The sequence below is a fragment of the Halichoerus grypus genome, chromosome 5 (assembly GCF_964656455.1).
Source record: "Halichoerus grypus chromosome 5, mHalGry1.hap1.1, whole genome shotgun sequence".
NCBI classification, from domain to species: domain Eukaryota; kingdom Metazoa; phylum Chordata; class Mammalia; order Carnivora; family Phocidae; genus Halichoerus; species Halichoerus grypus.
In genome coordinates, this window is record NC_135716.1 from 185,370,399 (window position 1) to 185,389,405 (window position 19,007).

Genomic DNA, 19,007 nt, shown 5'->3' on the forward strand with positions numbered 1-19,007 from the left:
GGCCCCCTGAGCCTGGTCTCGGGCTGCTGGCCGGCTGGGGCCGTGTGCCCTGCCTTCTCTGAGGGCCAGAGGTTGGGCTGGGTGACCACCGAGCGGTGGAAGTCAGGATGTGGTAGATGAGGGTCAGACGCAGGACATCGGGGTGAGGTCTTTGTGCATGTCCCACGCGTACGCTGGAGAATGTGCTTGGCTTTGCGCCCCGGGCCGTTCTCCAGACCACAGACGCTGGGGAGACAGGCCAGCCGGGGCAGAAGGCCATATCCGTGGCTCATCCTGTGTCTGCCCTGTCCTCGTGGTGCCCTTGTCTGCCCCCGGGCCCCTCCCTGTCTGGGATGCAGAGTCCTCAGGCTGCTGGGAGCCCCCAGGTCCTCCGGCCCTGCCCCGGGGCCTGGCCACTCCCGGCTCCTGTGCCAGGCACGGGGGGTCCTTGGAGCATCTGCACGGGCATGGGGGCGTGTCTGGGTGGGCGCTCAAGAGGCCCTGCCTCCCGCAGGCTGCCCCAAGGGCTTCTACGGCAAACATTGCCACAAGAAGTGTCACTGTGCCAACCGTGGCCGGTGCCACCGCCTCTACGGGGCCTGCCTCTGTGACCCGGGGCTCTACGGTCGCTTCTGCCACCTGGGTGAGTCCCCTGCCCGCAGCCGGTGGCCAGGGGGGCGGGGGCCATGCTGCCCTCACTCCGGCTCGGGGGTGACTGTTCATCTGCAGAGGGGTCGCAGGGCTCAGCGAGGTCCCCCGGCTGGGAAGTGGGCTCCAGGGACCCAGAGCCGTGTCCTCCGGACTGTGCTGGCCTTCAGGGTGTCTGGGGGGGTGGTCCCCAGCCTTCTGTTGCCTCCTGGCCCCACAATTGGGCTAACGGGTCGGCGGCAGCATGGGTGGGGGCAGGCCTCCCTTGGAAGCTGCCGGCGCACAGGGCTCACCTTGGCTTTTGGAGTTTCCTGGCAGCAGGGGTGAGTCCTGAACCCCAGAGGGGTCACCCCTCCCTGGTGGGCTGGTGGGCAAACGTGGGTGACGATGAGCAGACCTGATCTGGGAGCTCCGTACTGTACTTTGTAGAAGGATTATTTAAAGGAGGGAGATCGGGATTCCGAGAGCCGCCTGGCTGGGAAGTGGCGTGACCCGGGGCAAGTGCCTGGACCCCGCTGAGACCCTGTGTCTCGTCTATGAAACAGGCGCGGTGGTCCCGGGGGCTGGGGTGGGCGGTGCCTCTCTGCACGGCTCAGGGGGCTGGAGACCCTGGGACCCTGCAGGTAGGCAGGCCCCCTGTTGGTTCTGTGGGTGCAGCGTGTCCGCCGTGGGCCTTCGGGCCCGGCTGCTCCGAGGAGTGCCTGTGTGAGCGGCCGAACACGCTGACCTGTGACCGGAGGGATGGCAGCTGTTCCTGCAAGGCCGGCTTCAGGGGCGAGCGGTGTCAGGACGGTGAGTGCAGGGGCGCGGGGGCGGGGCGCGCCGCAAGCTGGCTGAGCCTGCAGGCCCCTCTCCCCTCGTCCCCTGCAGAGTGTGTGCCGGGCTTCTTTGGGCCCGGCTGCCGACAGGCGTGCACCTGCCCCCAGGGCGTGGCCTGTGACCCCGTCAGCGGCCAGTGTGGGGGGCCGTGTCCTGCCGGCTACCAGGGGAAGGACTGTGATCAAGGTCAGTGGCTGGCCCCAGCGATGCCCAGGGTCGGGGGGGGTGTGGGTCCTCTGGCCCCACCTGGTCGCGCAGGGGCGACTCCGCACTGGTCTGCCTGTCCCTGTGCCCCCGGTCGGGGCTGCTGGGACGAGAGTGGGTCTGTGTGCCCGGGGCCGGGCCCAGGGAAGGGGTCGCGTCCTCTAACGTTGTTCCCTCCCTACCCCGGCCCCCCACTTGTTAGCTAGAGCATGCTCAGAGTGCTGGGATCCGGGGGCTGGCACTCCGTCCTGGTGGGTCTGAGTCTCTGGGACCTTGGCAGCTACTGGCAGCGCAGTCTTGGGCTGGAGGTGCAGTGTGGTGCGCAGCGCATGACGAAGGCCGTCCGCACGGCTGCCCTGGCCTGGGGCTGGAGGGAATGGGTGCAGAGTGGTGGGCCCGGCTGGAGGCCCGGGCCCGTGTTTACACACCGCAGGCAGCCTGAGTCCTGGGGTGACCCCGGCCCCGCTCACAGGGTGCGGGCAGCTGGGGGCCTCCCATGGCATATGGTGTGTGTGCTGTCTGCACCTGCTGGCCCCAGGTGGCTGGGGACCACCGGGCCTGTGGGGTGACTGATGTGAGCATGCCTGGGGGCCGGCTGGCTCGACCTCCCCCTATCCTGTCCCCTCTGGGGAACAAGGAAGGGGCCCTGGGGACCCAGCCTGAGCCGAGGGGTCAGCGTCTCCCTCTGCAGCCAGGCTACGTCCCTCCAGGGTGGTGGTCCTGGAGACTGCAGTGCTGACCTTGTGCAGGGCTCTCGGGTCCCAGGGGTCCAGGAGGGATGTGTGGGGGGTCCTGGGATCCCAGCCTGGACCCCCCAGCTCGACGTGCACCCCAAGGGGCTTTGTGGTGTCTGGTGCCCTTTAGCTGCTGCTCTTCTGTCCCTACGAGCTCTGGCGAGTCACAGGCTCCCCACCCAGACCCCTGACTCTTCTCTCGGCCTCCCCCAGACCCCCACGGACACTCAGTGGAGCTCTGGGACACATGAGCACACATGTGCACCCGGTCCCCGGGCCCGCGGCAGCCGGGCGCTCTCTCCGGAGAAGTGTCCATCCTGCCCGCCGCCCTCTGCAGCGGCCCGTTAGCCTAATGTCCTCTGTGCAATTCCTTATCTTCCACGTATGAGTGAAACCATATGATAATTGACTTTCTCTGCTTAACTTATTTCACTTAGCATAATCTTCTCCAGTCCCATCCATGTTGATGTAAAAGTTGGGTATTCATCCTTTCTCGTGGCTGAGTAATATTCCATTGTATATGCGGACCACATCTTCTTTATCCATTTATCTGTCGATGGACATTTGGGCTCTTTCCATAGTTTGGCTATTGCGGACATTGCTGCTATGAACATTGGGGTGCATATGGCCCTTCTTTTCACTACATCTGTGTCTTTGGGGTAAATACCCAGGAGCGCAATTGCTGGATCGTATGGAAGCTCTATTTTCAACTTTTTGAGGAACCTCCATACTGTTTTCCAGAGTGGCTGCACCAGCTTGCATTCCCACCGACAGTGTAGGAGGGTTCCCCTTTCTCCGCATCCTCGCCAACATCTGTCATTTCCTGATTTGTTAATTTTAGCCATTCTGACTGGTGTGAGGTGTATCTCATTGTGGTTTTGATTTGAATTTCCCCGGTGGCTAATGATGATCGTTTTTTCATGTGTCTGTTGGCCATGAGCTTTCCTTGCAGCCCAAGGGGAGGAACTGCAGGGCTGCCCAGGGTCACCGCCGCCGGCCTGCCCTGCCGGGGCAGGTGTGGTGTGGGGGAGGCTATGCTCGGGCTGGTCAGGGGCTTCCAGCACCCGGGGCTCTGCCTGTCCCCACAGGGAGGCGCGAGGCTCCCGGCCCCCACATGCTTCGCTGCAACTCTGCAGTGGGCACAGAGCAGCTGGGCCAGTCCTTCTCTGGAGGCTCGCTCTCCTTGTCTCCGCTCCTCCCCGGGGTCTCGCTGCCCCTCTGCTGGGCAGAGGGGGAGGGGGTCCCAGGACTCCGGGTCCTCCACACTCTCTTAATGTGCCTGGCTCCCGTGGCAGCCCCCGTCCTGCTGGGAGAGGGCCACAGCTGGGGGTAAAGTGGTGTATGCAGGCCCCCACCTCACCCCCCTCACACTCTTTGGGGATCTGAGACCGAGGGGGCCAGACTTGTCTTGGGCTTCCTGGCTGGGTGGGAGGGGGTAGGAAGGAGGGCAGGGCTGCTGCCAGCTTGCTGCAGGGTGCCCAGAGTCTGTCCTGCACCCCTGCCCCCGAGCAGGTCCCCCCCGCCCATGTGCCCTGTGCTCTGCGTGCTCCGTGGTCACTGGGGGCCCTGGCTGAGCCCAGCAGCCCTGTGGGGCAGGGGGCAGCCCCACAAGGAGGCCCTTGCGGTTCCTCCCTGCAGAGTGCCCGGGGGGGACATTTGGCTCCCGTGGGGGGCACCCTGCGACCGGGTCATGGGGCAGGGACTGTGCCCTCCAGGGAGGACTGGGGACAGCTGGGGGCAGGTGAGTGGCCGTGGTGTCCTGCGACACCCTCCCTTCCCCGTGCTACACGACTCTGGGTGGTCACAGCCCTGGACCGAGTTTGGGGGTCCTGCAGCCTGCAGAGCCCAGGCCCGTGCTTAGCTGAGGGCCCATGCTGAGCCGCCCTTGGGTCTGGGCTGGGGTGTCTGCGCTGACCTGGGTGCCCCCGGGTCCGGTCAGCTGCGGGGCCAGCTGGGCGAGCAGAGCCCCCGGCCCTCCTGGGGGCTGCGCTTTGCCCTCCAGGCTGCCTGCCCCCGCCTGTCCTGGGGCAGGGGCCCCTCTTCTGGGGGTGGTGCTCTGCAGCCTGCGGCCCACAGGGGGGTTGGGGGTTCCCATGAGCCGTTCCTCCCCCTCCCTGGGCCGTGGCGCAGGGTCAGTGCCGTGTCGGACGGGGCCAGGAAGGCCCCAGGCCAGACTGACTGCCTGTGGGGGGGCTAGATTGTCCCGAGGGCCGCTGGGGGCTCGGCTGCCAGGAGATCTGCCCGGCGTGTGAGCATGGCGCTGCGTGTGAGCCTGGGACCGGAGCCTGCCTGTGCCCCCCCGGCTACGTGGGCAGCCGCTGCCAGGACCGTGAGTACGGGGCCCCCTGACCTGCAGGGCGTCAGCCCCGAGCCTGCGCCCAGCCGCCCTGCTGGCTGACCCCCCCCTGCCCTGCAGTGTGCCCCGCAGGCTGGTTTGGGCCCGGCTGCCAGACGAGGTGCCCCTGTGCCAGCGATAGCTGCCACCCGGAGACCGGGCACTGCGGCTGTGCCCCTGGGCGGCCCGGCCTCGGGGGGCTGGGGGCAGCAGGAGCCCGGTGCCTGGCCTGGCCGCGGTACCGTGCTCTGCGGGGCCCGTGCACGCTGACTCGGCTGTGTTGCAGCCTGTGACGGCGGGCGCTGGGGACCCGACTGCAGCCGCCCCTGCACCTGCAGCCCAGGCCACGGGAGCTGCGACGCGGCCAGCGGCCTGTGTGTGTGTGAGGCCGGCTACACGGGCCCGCGGTGCGAGCAGCGTGAGTCCTGGGCCACCCACAGCCACGCGCCCGTGCACGCGCGCCCACGCGACCACGCCCCAGGGGCTCTGGTCCTGCCCTTCTGTCCGTGGGACGGGCGGAGAGTCTCCTCCCCTGAGCTCCCCCAGTTCCCCCTGTCCCGCCGGGCCCAGGCACCCCCAGCCTACCTGGGTCTGTGGGTGCACCTGGAGCAGCGGGCCGGGAGGGCAGGGAGGGGCCACCTGGCACCTGGAGGAGGACAGGACCAAGGGCCATGGCCTTCCGAGTGTGTCCCCCACTGCCCCAGGCTGGGGCAGCTCCAGAGGTCATGCCTGGGCGCCTACCCCTCTGGGTGCCGGCTCAGTCCTTAGTTGGGCAGGCAGGGGGTGCGTGCCCACGGTCCCCTCCCTGGCTGGGCCGGCAGAGGCGCAGGCGGGTCTGGGTTGGTCTCCCCCGCTCCAGCTGACCGTGGGCCGGGGCTGCGTGTCTCAGGGTGTCCCCAGGGCCACTTTGGGCCGGGCTGTGGGCGGCAGTGCCAGTGTGAGCACGGGGCGGCCTGTGACCACGTCAGCGGGGCGTGCACCTGCCCGGCCGGCTGGAGGGGGGCCTTCTGTGAACGCGGTGAGCTGGGGCGTGTGTGTGGGCTGGCGGGCGGACCCTGCCACCCCGGCCGTGTCCCATCACCACCCGCTCTCTGCAGCCTGCCCGGCGGGCTTCTTCGGCCTGGATTGCCGCGGTGTCTGTGACTGCGCCCCCGGGGCCCCCTGTGACTCTGTGAGCGGCTCCTGCCTCTGCCCTGCTGGCCGCCGGGGCCCCCGCTGTGCGCAGGGTGCGTGAGGCCAGGTGGCCCTGGGGGCTCCAGGAGAGGGGCCGCCGGCGTGTCAGGCCCTCTGTGTGGCCACCCTAGGGGTGCTCAGGCCCGAGGGGAGGGAAGCTTGCCCAGCTGCCCCAGATCTGCTGCAGCGCCCCCCCAGACCCCTGACGGTCCCCCCCCCCGCAGCCTGCCCCGCCCCCACCTACGGACACAACTGCAGCCAGACCTGCTCCTGCTTCAACGGGGCCTCCTGTGACCCCGTCCATGGACAGTGCCGCTGCGGCCCTGGCTGGATGGGCCCCACCTGCCTGGAGCGTAAGCCCCCCCAGGAGTCTGGGACCAGGGCTGTGGCAGCCCCTCCCTGTTCGCCGGGGTCACGTGGGTGCGGGATGCTGTGGACAGGAGTCTCAGCAGGAGCAGTGGGCGGGGGGCTGGGGCCTGGCACCGAGGGGGACGGGTCGGGCAGGGAGGTGCCGAGCTCCGCAGGGTGGGGTTGGTGGGCCCGGGGTGGCCCGGGGCGGGTTGTCTTAGAGGCAGCCCTGGGAGCGGTCCTCCCCACGACGTCTGCTGTTGGGTTTTGGGGGGGCCTGGAAGGTGCAGCAGCACCGGGGCTGACGCTCGCTGGGGGCGGCGTGGGGCCCGCTGGGCTGGGCTGCTGCGAGTTGCTCCCCTCCACCCGCAGCCTGCCCCACGGGCTTGTACGGCCCCAGCTGTGAGCACGCCTGCCTCTGCCAGCACGGGGGCACCTGTGACCCTGTGTCAGGCCACTGCACGTGCCCGGAGGGCTGGGCTGGCCTGGCCTGCGAGCAGGGTGAGCCCGGGTCAGGCAGAGGAGGAGGCGGGACCCGGGAGCCAGGGCGGGTGCCCCAAAGCATGCTGGCCCACCCCACTCTCTGTGGGCAGAGCTTTCTGCCAGCGGGTCTGCGGTGTGACCTCCCCCCAGGCCCCTCCCCTTCTCCAGGACGGGGCCCCAGGCTCTGGGTGCAGGAAGCACGGGTGGGGTGGGGGTCTCCTGGGCCCTGGGGGCGTGGGGCACTGCTGGGGTACTGTGCCCCGTAGAGTGCCTCCCCGGGCGCTTCGGAGCCGGCTGCGAGCACAGTTGCGGATGTCTCAACGGCGGCCTCTGTGAGCGGCGCTCGGGCCGCTGCCTCTGTCCAGCCGGCTGGACCGGGGACAAGTGTCAGAGCCGTGAGTGGGCCGGGTTGGGGGCTGGGGCACGGGGGGAGGCCAGGAGGCCCCGCTGGTCCTGTCAAGGGGTGGCCTGAGCCTCGCTCCAGGGTGGAGGACCCCGTGAGGTAGTCCCTTGGCAGGTGGGGGCAGGGGCTGCCGCCCGAGCTCCCAGGGGTCCCCCGTGGGAGGGGCGGGGGGCGTTTGGCCCTGCTCGCACCCCTGGCGCCGGACTCAGCCCTCTGCCTTGTCTCGCCCACCGCAGCCTGTGCTGAGGGCACGTTTGGGGCACAGTGTGAGGAGCGCTGTGCCTGCCAGCGGGGGGCCACCTGCCACCACGTGACAGGGGCCTGCCTCTGCCCCCCGGGATGGAGAGGCTCGCGGTGTGAGAATGGTGAGCCCCTCGGCTCCGCCGCACCCACGGGGCCCGCCGCTCGGGGGGGCGGGTCTTGGCACAGTGATCCCTCCGGGCTGCCCTGGCCCCAGGCCTCCCCACCACCCCCGCACTGGCTTCCCGCAGCCTGCCTGCTTGGCTGGTTTGGAGAGGCCTGTGCCCAGCGCTGCCTGTGCCCGCCCGGCGCCGCCTGCCACCACGTCACCGGGGAGTGCCGCTGCCCACCGGGCTCCACGGGGCCCGGCTGTGAGCAGGGTAGGTGACCCCACCCAGGGGGGCAGAGCGGCTGGTAGCTGAGGTACACGGACCCCCGAGCTGCACCCGAAACCTCCACCCCCAGACGGGGCCACATGGGGGGCGTGTTCCTGAGCTGGGCCAGGACTGACCTCTCCCGCCTACACCCCAGCCTGCCCACCCGGCCCCTCTGGGGAGAGCTGTGGGCAGAAGTGCCATTGTCCTGGCGAGAACCAAGCCTGCCAGGTTGTCCTGAGGAGGGACTGCTCATCCCAGGGGTGGGGGTGAGATGCCAGGGGGCGAGGCCTGGCCTCTGGCACCTGCCTGTGTCCCTGCAGAATGCCCCCCCGGGCGCTTTGGGCCTGGCTGTGAGCAGCAGTGTGAGTGTGTCCACGGGGACTCCTGCGACGCAGCCACCGGGGCCTGCCTCTGCCCTGCTGGGTTCCTGGGGGCCAACTGCAGCCTGCGTGAGTGGCTGGGGGGACGGAGGGGGTGGCTGCTCCCTGGGCCTCCGTGGGCAGGGCCCCCCAGCCAGCCTGTGGGGAAGACAGCCCCTGACCGTCTGTCTTCCTGACTCTCTTGCTGGGCCTGGCCCCAGGCCGGGCTGAGGTGGGGGTGTCCGTGTGACCCCAGTGTCCGTGCCGGCCAGCTCTGTCCTCCCCCCCGCCCCGCACTGGCCATGCTCAGCAGGGTTTGTGCGCCTCTGTGCAGACGGAGGCCAGCTAGGCATCCCGCTGAGGAGTCTCTGTCGGGCTGGGAGCCTGGCTGGGCCAGCAGGAGTGGGGTGGGGGACAGCAGTTAGTCACTGTCCCTGCAGAGCCGGCCTGGCCCCCAGCAGACCTGCGGGTAGAGGGGAGATGCCAGGGCGGGCAGGGGCACAGGAGGTCCCTGCAGGCCATCTCTGGGCTGACGTGGCAGAGAGAAGGGGAGCTGGCAGGGGTGGCCACCGTCCTCTTTCCTCCCGGCAGCCTGTCCACAGGGCCGCTTCGGCCCCAGCTGCGCCCACGTGTGCAGGTGTGGGCAGGGAGCATTCTGTGACCCCGTGACTGGCACCTGCACCTGCCCCCCCGGGAGGACTGGCGTCCACTGTGAGCACGGTGAGTGCCCGCTCTGCCTGCCCTTCCGCATTTCACAGGTGCCACTGTGTCCGGCCGGTGGGGGGGCCGATGGGGAGAAGCCATGGGTCCCCCAGAGGAGAGCCAGGCCCTGGAGCCCGGTGGTGCATTCACACCAGCCGAGCCTCCACTGACCCGTCAAGTGGCTGGTGGGGGCTGGACAGGTTCCAACCCAGAGCCTCCTAGCAGGAGGGTCCAGCGGCTATTTTGTCTGAGGACAAAGCCAGCTGCCTGGCTCAAGTCCCGTGGCGCAGGGTCCTGCTGGCCCTTTCTGCTGGGCCTGGAGGCCGGGGACCCCAGGTGGAGGCCTGGGGCACAGGGCGTGGTGGGGGAAAGCGGGTGACCCCAGGAGCAGTCATGGGGCTCCCCCCGTGATGGCAGGCCCGGTCCCCATGGCCACAGCTACGGCCCCTTGGCCTGGCTCCCATATCCTGGTAGGTCAGAGCACTCTGCCAGCCTCTGGTCCTCCCTCATCAAGCGGTCAGTGACCTCCCCACCGACCCCCCAGTTCTTAGCCGGTGGCAGCGGAGTCCTAAGCCCTGTGGCCTGGCTGCAGCTAGGCCGTGTCCGTGGCTCCAGGGAAGTTCAGTAGCCACGGGTCAATCAGATCGTGATCAGGGGCCATCTGGAGAGCCAGGCCGCCCCGCTGCCTCCGCCTGGAGGATGTGCCTGTGCAGAGGGCCCCCGCCTCCAGGAAGGCTGCCCTAACCAGCTCCCGCCAGCTGGGCAGGCACTCCCTGCCCCTCCTCGGCGCGTGGAGAGGGTGGAGGAATGGGCGGGACCGGCTGCTGTCCGCTCCCTGCACGCGTGCGGCAGAGGCTGGCCCCAGCTCGGGTTTGTGGCATGAAGGCCAGGTGTGGTGGGGACTGTCCCAGAGCGTGTCCGGCCCTGGCCCAGAGCTCTGAGCGGCGCCTGACTCCTGCCCCCAGGCTGCCCTCAGAACCGGTTTGGCGTGGGCTGTGAGCGCGTGTGCCCCTGCAGGAACGGGGGCCTGTGCCACGCGGCCAATGGCAGCTGCTTCTGCGGCCTGGGCTGGACGGGGCCGCACTGTGAGCTGGGTGAGCTGGCGGGCCACGCCCTGGGCGGGGAGGGGGCTGGCTCTGGACCCCCTGGAGAGCACCGGGCTCAGGAGCTCTGTGTGGGGCTGCCATGGGGGCTGGGCAAGGCCCCCGGGGTCGCGAGAATCAGGCTGATGCCCGGGGGCCATCCCTCGGGCCCCCTGCCCTTGGGCCCCCTGCCCTTGCGCTGCCGAGGCTGACCTGCCGGCTCTCCCCCCAGCCTGCCCTCCTGGTCACTATGGTGCCGCCTGCCGTCTGCAGTGCTCTTGCCAAAACAACGGCACGTGTGAGCCCACCACGGGCACCTGCCACTGTGGCCCCGGCTTCTACGGCCAGGCCTGCCAGCACTGTGAGTCCTGGGGTGGAGACCCCAGCCCCGGTGGCTGTTCCGTGTGGGACATCGGGGCCAGCGTGGGCTTCCCCATGGCCACTGTCCCTGTCCCTCCCCCTGGCGGCCGGTGAGACAAGGCCTGGCCCCACTCACTGTGGGACTCTGAGGCCAGAGGTCCCTGGCTCGGGGCCCATGAGAGCAGGGGGACCTCCCACCTAAGCCCCAGCCACGATGGGGGGTCTAGGCCTGGGTGGGAGAAAGAGGGAACACGAGCCTCTGAAGCAGGACCTATGCTCACTCGGGGCGGGCTGAGGTAGGGGCTCTAACGGGGGTGTCCCTTAGTCTGTCCCCCCGGCTTCCACGGGGCTGGCTGCCGGGCAGCGTGTGAGTGTCAGCACGGGGCCCCTTGCCACCCCGTCAGCGGCCAGTGTGTCTGCCCCGCCGGCTTCTACGGCCAGCTCTGTGAGAGGGGTGAGTGCTCCGTGTTGCCACGTGCTCCCTGGCCCTGTCCTGTCCGGTAGGGGACAGGAGGGGACACTGAGTCCACTGCCCCCGTCCAGGGTGTGAACCAGGCTCTTTTGGAGAGGGCTGCCGCCAGCGCTGTGACTGCAGGGCGGGGGCACCCTGCGACCCCGTCACCGGCCAGTGCCTGTGTCCCCCGGGGCGCACAGGGGCCGCCTGTGACCTCGGTGAGTCTGGGGTCCCCTCGGCGGAGCACGGGCGTGGGTCTCTGCTGGTGGCAGGGGGGAGCTCTGCCCTGCCCTGGCCTGGGCGCTGTGCCCCCGGCGCCCGTCCTGCCCCTCTGCGGGGGTGTGCCCAGCGTGGGGCTCCTGCTCAGGAATGTCAAGGCCTCGCCCTGCTCTCTGGCCAGAACGGGGGCCCCGGTGAGGTGCGAGGGAGACCGTCCCGATCTGCCAGCCTGCTCGGACATGGGAGGGGCTGTCTGCTGAGGCTGCACGCACGACCTCACCGTTGTGTGTTCCTCCTGACCGGGGACGGGCATCCCTGACTGCCAGGCGCCCCCCTTGTCAGCCCCGGGCCTGGGCAGGTGCCCAGTACCTGGCGCCTTCCCAGGTGGGAGCTCCCACAGGGCAGGGAGAGTGAGGCCCAGAGGCCCTTGCTCCTCCCACCCCTCCCCAGAGGGCCTGGGGTGCCCCGGGCAGAGCAGCCGGGCTGGCCCTCAGGCCCGTGTCTCCCACTCCCTCCTGCCTGCAGACTGCATAGCGGGCTTCTTCGGGCCGGGCTGTGCCCTGCGCTGCGGCTGTGGGGCTGGGGCTGCCTGCGACCCCGTCAGTGGGCTGTGCACTGTGTGAACGGCTCCCTGGGGCCCACCTGCCAGCAAGGTGAGTCAGGCTCCCGAGGGGGCGGCGGGAAGACAGCGTGCTCCCCGGCCCGGCCCCGGCGCGGACCCGCTCCTCCCCCGCCCCCCAGAGCTGAGCAGCCAGCCTAGCTGGTGAGAGTGTTGCCGCCCCCCCCCCCCCCCCCCCCCCGCCCATGGTGTCTGCCTGGCTTCTCACGGGTGGGTGTGGGCCTCGCAGCGGCTGGACGGCGGGTGGGGCGGGGTTCTGCCGGGCCAGCAGCCCCCAGCCCTGTGGGCGGGCGGATGATCCAGGGTAGCTGGGCGCTGACCCCCCGCCTTGCCCCGCATGTGTGTGCACGGGGGCGTGATGGTGCGCCCTGCCTACGTGCGCTTCAGTTTGTGTGCCCGCCAGCGCCCGCCGGCAACCCCCAACCCGGGCGGTGGGGGAGGGTGCTGTGACAGCCGCCTGGCCTGAGCCCCCACGGCCCCCGGGGGAGCGTGCGTCTGCAGGCAGAACTCGGGGTGCCCTGGAGCCCCCTGGTCAGCTCGCCCAGGCCCAGGCTGCTGAAGGGAGGGGGGACGTGCTGGGAGGGTTGCGTCTGGGCCCGCGGGGACGGGGGGCCAAGCCGTGAGTGGGGATTCCAGACGGGTCCACGGCCTGGGAACCCCACAGGCGGGCTGGATCTTATGTATGCACGTTTTTGCGCCCCTGGGAGGCAGCCCTGGCCCGCGACTGTTAGGAGCCCCAGGCGCGGGGTCTCCTGGCGGGCGGAGGCGGCCCTGGACGGAGCGCCCTCACGGCGGCACCTGGTGGCCGTCTGTGGTACTGCACCGCAGGCCCCGAGGTGGTCCTGGCAGCCGGGCGTGTAGTTGGGGTCTGGGACCTGGGTCACCCTTCAGGCCCGTGGGAAGGAGGAGAGGCTAGGCCGTGCTGCCCCCTGCCCTGGAGTGGACTGGTGCCTTCTAACAAAGCCCCTCCCAGCCCGCCATGCTGCTGGGCTGGGGGAACTGGGAGCTTTCATTTGGGGAGGGGGGAGGCCCCGCTATTTGCGAAGGTGTGAGCAGGGGAGGGGAGAGGCTTTGCTGGGAGGACCCTTCAGGCCCAGGTGGGAGAATGGCATTTGCATTTGGGGGCGCCACTGGCCTATGACTAGCAGACGGAGGTCAGAGGAGGGATGAGGGTTGCACACTTTCTAGAACCGGGGCCCCACAGGGCAGCAGGCCATCCAGAACCTGGACCTCAGAGATGAGGCTGGGCAGAAGCTGGGGAGGAAGGGGGCCGTCTCCCCTCTGGGCTGGAGCTGGAAGGGCAGGAGGGGACACGGGAAGTGTGAGCCCAGAGCTTGGGCAGCTTCAGGAGTTTCTGCCTGCCCTGGCGCTGACCCTCGTTCCCCCTGTCCTTCCACCTGCCCTGGCACTGACCCTCATTTCCCCTGTCCCTACAGCGGCCTTACGACCAGCTTCTCACGAACCAGCACTTGGGCTCGGCAGCCGGGCAGAGAAACCCTAGCTCAGAGGCAGCCGCAAGCAGGTCCTTCTTCCAGGCACTTCGCTGACGACTGAGGAGGGGCGCCTGGGGGCCGGCCAGGACTCCGGCCCAGACTGCCCGGCCCTGCAGCCCCGCACTGGGCAAGGAGCGGCGGCCACGGGGAGGGAGGCCCTGCCTGGCCTAGCTCCAAGGGGCCCAGGCGAGTGGGCCCGGCCTTGGGCTGTGTAGCACACGGCTGCGCTGGCCGCACGTGCTGAGGAAGCCCTCCCCCCGCCCCCCAGCCGCCCCCTCCATGGCCCTGGGTCAGGACTGAGGGCAGGTGCGGCTGCAGGTGCAGGCAGGGGCCCCTGCCCTCTGAGCAGGTTCTTCTGGTGCTAGGCCCTGGGACTGCTGCGCTCAGCCCGTTTACCTGGAATCGTGGCCCACTGTATTTATGGAGAAGTATTTATGGGCAGCCGGCCATGCCCACTGCGCCCCTGGGCACCGACAGGCTGCCCCTCCCTGCCTGCCCCAGGAAACCCTGCTGCGGGACTTTGGCCCCCCCGTCGCGGGGCCTCTGGGTGGCGGGCTCCAGTACATGTGAAACCCAGAAACTTAAGAAAGAAGCTGCCGCTTCCTTGTGGCCTCTGTGTTCGCTGCTTTGGGCTCACGCTGCTGGCATCCCAGTGCGTCAGCAGGAATATGTTTGGACAGGAACGTCCTCCGGACCAGGGCAGCCCCATCTGGTCCCTGCCCCTCCCTGGGGGTGGGGGTGGCACACGAGGAGAGTTGGGGTGTGTCCTGGTTCCTGGTGCTCTAGAGGGGCACGCGGGGCTGGTCTGCATGTGGGAGCATGGCCCCGCGGGGAGGAGGCTGGCCCGAGTGCATGGGTATGTGGGGGGGCAACATGGGCACCCTACCCCTCCTGTCTTCAGAGTGGAAACAGCAGAGGGGGGTGCCCAGTAGACTGGGTTGGACCCAGATGGCCACACCGGGCACTTAGGGTCTGGGCTGTAGCCCCCAGTCCCCACCCCCAACACCAGCCCAGCTAGCAGATACCCTCAAGGCAAAGGGTCTTGCTGAGTGAAATGAGGAGAGTTCTAGCAGCCGTGTCCCCTTAAACAGACAACTAGGGAACGGCCCGTAGCAGAGAAAGCCAGTTAATGGGCTGCAGTGTTCAGGCTTTCAAGTAAATGTAATGAGGGTCCCAGGACAGGACGGGGGGCCAGGCTGGTGACCATACAGGAAGAAGCTGTTCCGGGAGGAACAGTGGCTGGACAGTGGGCTCTGTAGTCCAGGGCCTCTGCTGAGAGCGGCAGGGAGGCTCGGAGGGAGGGGACACCAGAGGAGGAAGGTTAATGGAAGCGGAGGAGGGGAGGCGTTAACCTCCTCTAATGAAGCTCTAGAACGAGAGGGAAAAAATCGGCAGGAAGCAACAACAGAAGGTGAATGATCTCAGACTGAAAGGGCTCCACACGGCAGAACAGGAGTAAGCCACTCATGCTCTAAAGAATTTTAAGGAAATCACCAGCAAGGAGAGATCCTAAAAGGCCCAGGAAAAAAGAACAGATCCGCGCGGCATCAGACTTGAAACTCTGGAAACCAGGACAGTGACGTTCTGTTCTCAAAGCACCGAAGAAAAATTTTTGAAACTCGAAATGTATGTGTTGTTAAAGTGTCTGAAAAACAAAGCCAGGGTTACTTCCTGGGGGTTAACCTTGGAAGCCAGAGCTGAAACCGTGCCTGGAGGACGCTCGCCAGCAAGAAGAGCAAGAAGACCTGCAGGTGCAGCGACACGTTCCCGTGTCACCTAGTGGCAAAGAGAAGCAAACATTCACAGTGAGCGACAGCAGGGGCGGGGAGAGCGTGCCGGGACCCTCCCTGCTGGCGAGGGACGCGGACAGACCACGGACGCTGGCGGGGTGAGCACACCGGAGTGAGGCAGCCCCGCTCCCTGCAGGGATATGGGCAGGCTGGGCAGCCTTTCAGCCCCTGGAGGACGTGTCCTCGCTCCGGTGGAAGGCGGGGAAGGAGGAAAGACAAGCGGAGTAAGAAAGTAGATCCTCAAGGCCCATAAATGGGGACAAGGGACGAACAAAACCCGGGTCCCAGCGCGGCCTTAGATGCTGCTCAAGGGTATTTGAACTGTGAAAGACGCCCCTAGAAGGATGGACGTAGACATATACGAAGCAAATCAAAAGAAAGCTGGGGTAGGAGCTTTAATGTTTTCGGGGTGAAACACATCAGAAGTGGTGGTGTGGAAATCCGGGTGCGGATGTATGCACGTGACCGCGGAGGCTCGGAAATTCGCAGGACTGACGCTGTAGCTGGAAATAATCTGTACCAGCTGGTGATTTTAACGTGTTCTTTAAAAAAAAAAAACAACAACCAATAAATAGGTCAAGCAAACAGGACATAAGCAATGATAAAAGTTTAGTAAGCTTTAACGCACGCGGTATACAGATATTTATGCTCATATTCACACGTTCATCCTATTCATATACACAGAATTTGTATCCATGTATATAAACTTCACACTCACAAATGGAGAACGATGCAACACTTAAAACGAAAATCCCTTTGAAGATGAGTAAGGAAGAAAAGAACTAGGAGGATTGATGATTTTTTTTAAGCAGAGAAAACACAGAAGGAAGAATTAACACACAGACATGATGGAGAGTAGGACGTAAAAATGATATTAAGAGTGACCACGTACAAGGAACTTGAAATTTTTTTTAAAAAATGGGTAAGTTTTGAGGGAAAATATGAAATGCCAGGATTGGTGTTGGTAGAAATAAAAAAACTTGAATGAGCCAGTAACGTAAGTAAATGCAAATAGTAACGGGAGCCCACCCCCCCCCCCCCAGGAGTGCCTGAGACATCAGCCGGTGTGGGTGGGAGTGCCAGTTTCCAGACACGGTGAAGCTGTCTAATGTGAATTGTTCCGGAATCTCTAAAAAGAAAAGCAGCTCACTTCATTCCATGAGGCCAGTATAACCTGGTTCTAAAACCAGGTGAGGGTGGTACAAGGAGCGATTACAGACTCGTCACGTGTATGCAGAAATCCTCATCCACACGTGAGCAGGAGGGACAGAGGGCGAGGGAGAATCCTCAGGCAGACTCCCTGCTCGACTCGGGGCTGGATCTCATGACCCCGAGATCAAAACCTGAGCTGAAGCCAAGTCGGATGCTTAACCGACTGAGCCACCCAGGCGCCACACCACTCAAAAATATTTAAAAAATAGTATCAGCTTGATCCAATGGGGACTGCACTTGACTAAAGTGCCAGGACAGTCTAACATACTAAATGCGTGGACGTATTTGGGGAGACGAGAAATCGGGTGACTGACGGAAGCAGAAAGAGCATTCTGTAGAATTCAGCATCTCTTCAGGATATCAATCTTGGAAAACCGGGGGGGGGGGGGGGGTAGACAGGACCTCTGTCGACAGTGGTCATGCACCAGGAATCTCTCACAAGTCTGGTGGAGAAACCAGGGGCTCAAGTCTCTGAGCGAAGGCTTGCGGGCCGGCAATGCCCGCCCAACACACCCTGGAGCCCTGCTCTCTCCTCCCTGCGCTAGCCACTTCCCTGGCCCTGACCCGGGAGCCCCCAGCTCTGGCTGTCCTTCCCCCGGGAGGACGCAGTGTGGGAGATGGGGCCCCCCAGACGGACGGGGCCTGGGTAGGGCCCCTTAAACGCTGTGGGAGGAGCAAACAGCTTCCCTGGGAGGGAGACTGGACACCAGCATGTCTCCTGCCCCCCCCGCCCCTCCCAGTGGAGCTGCCCACGCCCCACTCGGTGAGAGCTAGAAACTAGGACGTGAGGCTGTGGGGAAGAGAGAACCCTCCTCGGGGGCCCAGGGGGGCAGGACTTGGGATGCAGAAGGGCCAGCAGATGAATGAGCACGACTAGGAATCAGAGTGAAAAGCGTGGATATCCTATGAAGTGTGTAAAACCTACGAAGGTCAGTAGAGCTTCAGCAGAGGCCGTGATGAACCAGGAAACAGTACCGGGTACGACATCCTTCAACGCGGCAACAAGAGCCATCTGTGCCCGCGGGTTTATCTGGCAAAAGGATGCATGAAGCCCCGAACCATATTAGGAGCCCTGCAAGGGGCGGAGGGCCCCCGATCTGGTGCGACCCCAGGCCCAAGAGCGCCCAGGGACGGCCTGACAGGTGACAGCTGGGGGGAGGGGGTTGGGGGTGTGTAACATGGGGGGGCTAATCTCGGTATCAATGGCAGTAACCAAGGGTGATGAAGTGTGCGGGATTCAGGGACACCCAGGGCCCACGAAGGTCTGGATGGAGATGCCGACCTGCATGCCTAAGGGGCAAGAGTCAGGGAGTCTGGGGGCTCTCGTCATGGCGTGGGGCATGGGGAGCCCCAGGCACTGCTGGGGTGCCACCATGGACACCTGGGGGCACTGGATGTCTTTAGGGCTGCGGGCATGGCCGAAGTGCCCTCCGCCAGCCACCCGGGCCCTCAAGGGAGGTGGGTCCTCCCTGCAGAAGGGCCCCAGAATGTTCCGGAGTGGTCCTAACAGCAGGTGGGTGGGCTGGGACACCTTGGTATCTCTTCCCACTGGGCCCCATTGGGGTTGGCTGACGTCCCAGGAAGCCTAGGTGGCTCCCAGCAATGGGCAGAGGCTCTGGGGGCCTGTTTCCCCGCCTGCAACAAAAGGGGCGGTGCTGCTGGCTGGGAGGAGGGGCTGGGCTAAACAGCCTCTGGAGACCCCTCCCCAACACAGCAGGTGCGGCGGGGTTCTCCCAGGACGGCCTGGTGTCTGGAGGTGGGAGGCAGAAAGGTCTTAAGACCAGCTCTGCCGGAAGGCAGGTCAGAGCAGCCTCCCCCTGGGAAGGGCCAGGGTCTGGGCTGGTCTGCTCTGCCCCCAGGAAGGGACCCCAGACCGAGCAGAGGCCCCTCGGGGGGTCTCGAGTGGGCACTGGCGCTGGGGTAAGCCCTGGGCTTCCTCTCCATCGTCCACCCGCCTGGGCCCCTCCAGACCGAAGCAGCCCGGCCCTCTGCTTCCCGATCCCTCTTTGAAGAGTGTCTGTCCTGAGCTGGCCCTGCCCGGGCGGACCCCACCCCCCCAGCAGTCCCCCCAGCAGCCCCCGCCTCAGCATCCGGGGACATCCCTCCTCCCGGCTAAGCATTCTTCCTGCTTGCTTGGGAGGTAGAAGGGGCTTCAGCCACTCTGCAGACCGGAGGACCCGAGGCTGTCTTGGCCCCAGGTCAGGACATTAAGGGCGTGGCTCCGGGGCCGTCCAAGCCCTCTCTGCCCCATTCACTGAACCTGTCCCTGGCAGAGGGTGGGCAGTAGACAGACCTGCCCTCCCCGTTGGGGGGGTCAGCGGTGAGAGCAAGCGGGTGGGCCTCCTTCGGGGGGGAGCGGGGCTGCCACCAAGATGCCGCCCCCGCCCCTGCCTGGCGCGCGCACACACGCACACGCACACGCACACATGCGCGCGCCCACGCCGGGCCCTGGCTGCCTGCTCGGCCCGGCCGCGGCTCTGCGGAAAGAGCAGGGAGCTCACCTAGCTCACAGGTGGGAAGGTCGGGGTCCCAGATTCCCAGCCGCACAGGAAGTGGGTGGAGCTACCTGGGGCTGACTCCGGAGAACCCCCGCCCTGCAGCCGTCCCTGAGCCCTGACCTGTCCCAACCCCCCATCAGGCAGAGTCCCCGCCCAGGACGGCCGGTGCGGCCTGAGCTCTGACCTAGGCCGGGCCCTCCGACCGCCTGAGGCCATGGACGTCACCTTGGAGGTCAAGGTGCTACATTCCTTCCCTTACCTGAGTCAGTGGGCGGGGCTCAGGGCGGCCCCTCCCCCTCCCTCGGCCCTCCCACTGGCTCAGTCCCCTCCCGCCGGCCCAGGGCCCAATCACCCGCTTCCGGCTGGGAGGTGGGGGGCCACAGCCCTGGCTTTCAAACCGAAGCCGGAACCCAGCGAGCCCTCACCCCAAGGACGGCGCTGCCCAGGCCGAGAGGGGCACTGGACAGGGGCAGAGG

At 66.6% G+C, this 19,007-nt stretch overlaps 1 protein-coding gene and 1 long non-coding RNA gene across 5 annotated transcripts in view; one reads left to right on the forward strand and one right to left on the reverse strand.

Moving 5' to 3' along the window:
• Window positions 1–13,640, forward strand: part of MEGF6 (multiple EGF like domains 6) — an 87,239-nt gene extending 73,599 nt beyond the window's left edge. The window contains exons 15-34 of one of the 4 annotated variants that reach the window (XR_013448421.1): window positions 494–622; window positions 1,285–1,419; window positions 1,498–1,632; window positions 4,582–4,713; window positions 5,006–5,137; window positions 5,609–5,737; window positions 5,817–5,945; window positions 6,117–6,245; window positions 6,613–6,741; window positions 6,990–7,118; window positions 7,363–7,491; window positions 7,618–7,746; window positions 8,064–8,192; window positions 8,694–8,822; window positions 9,822–9,898; window positions 10,119–10,247; window positions 10,572–10,700; window positions 10,790–10,918; window positions 11,445–11,572; window positions 12,975–12,986. Coding sequence is in view for 2 of the 4 variants with exons in the window: in XM_078073879.1 (XP_077930005.1) it covers window positions 494–622; window positions 1,285–1,419; window positions 1,498–1,632; window positions 4,582–4,713; window positions 5,006–5,137; window positions 5,609–5,737; window positions 5,817–5,945; window positions 6,117–6,245; window positions 6,613–6,741; window positions 6,990–7,118; window positions 7,363–7,491; window positions 7,618–7,746; window positions 8,064–8,192; window positions 8,694–8,822; window positions 9,770–9,898; window positions 10,119–10,247; window positions 10,572–10,700; window positions 10,790–10,918; window positions 11,445–11,542 (2,438 nt within the window). In the remaining 2 variants the exon portion in view is untranslated. Of the gene's footprint in view, window positions 1–493; window positions 623–1,284; window positions 1,420–1,497; window positions 1,633–4,581; window positions 4,714–5,005; window positions 5,138–5,608; window positions 5,738–5,816; window positions 5,946–6,116; window positions 6,246–6,612; window positions 6,742–6,989; window positions 7,119–7,362; window positions 7,492–7,617; window positions 7,747–8,063; window positions 8,193–8,693; window positions 8,823–9,769; window positions 9,899–10,118; window positions 10,248–10,571; window positions 10,701–10,789; window positions 10,919–11,444; window positions 11,573–12,974 lie in introns of all 4 variants that reach the window. The other 3 variants (XM_078073879.1, XR_013448422.1, XM_078073880.1) reach the window with 3 other exon arrangements.
• Window positions 13,641–15,203: 1,563 nt separating this feature from the next.
• On the reverse strand, window positions 15,204–18,058 carry LOC144382005 (uncharacterized). Its single transcript, XR_013448423.1, has 2 exons — window positions 16,959–18,058; window positions 15,204–15,363 (listed from the first exon to the last, which is right to left on the reverse strand). It is a non-coding gene; the product is annotated as an uncharacterized LOC144382005 (long non-coding RNA).
• Window positions 18,059–19,007: the final 949 nt, after the last annotated feature.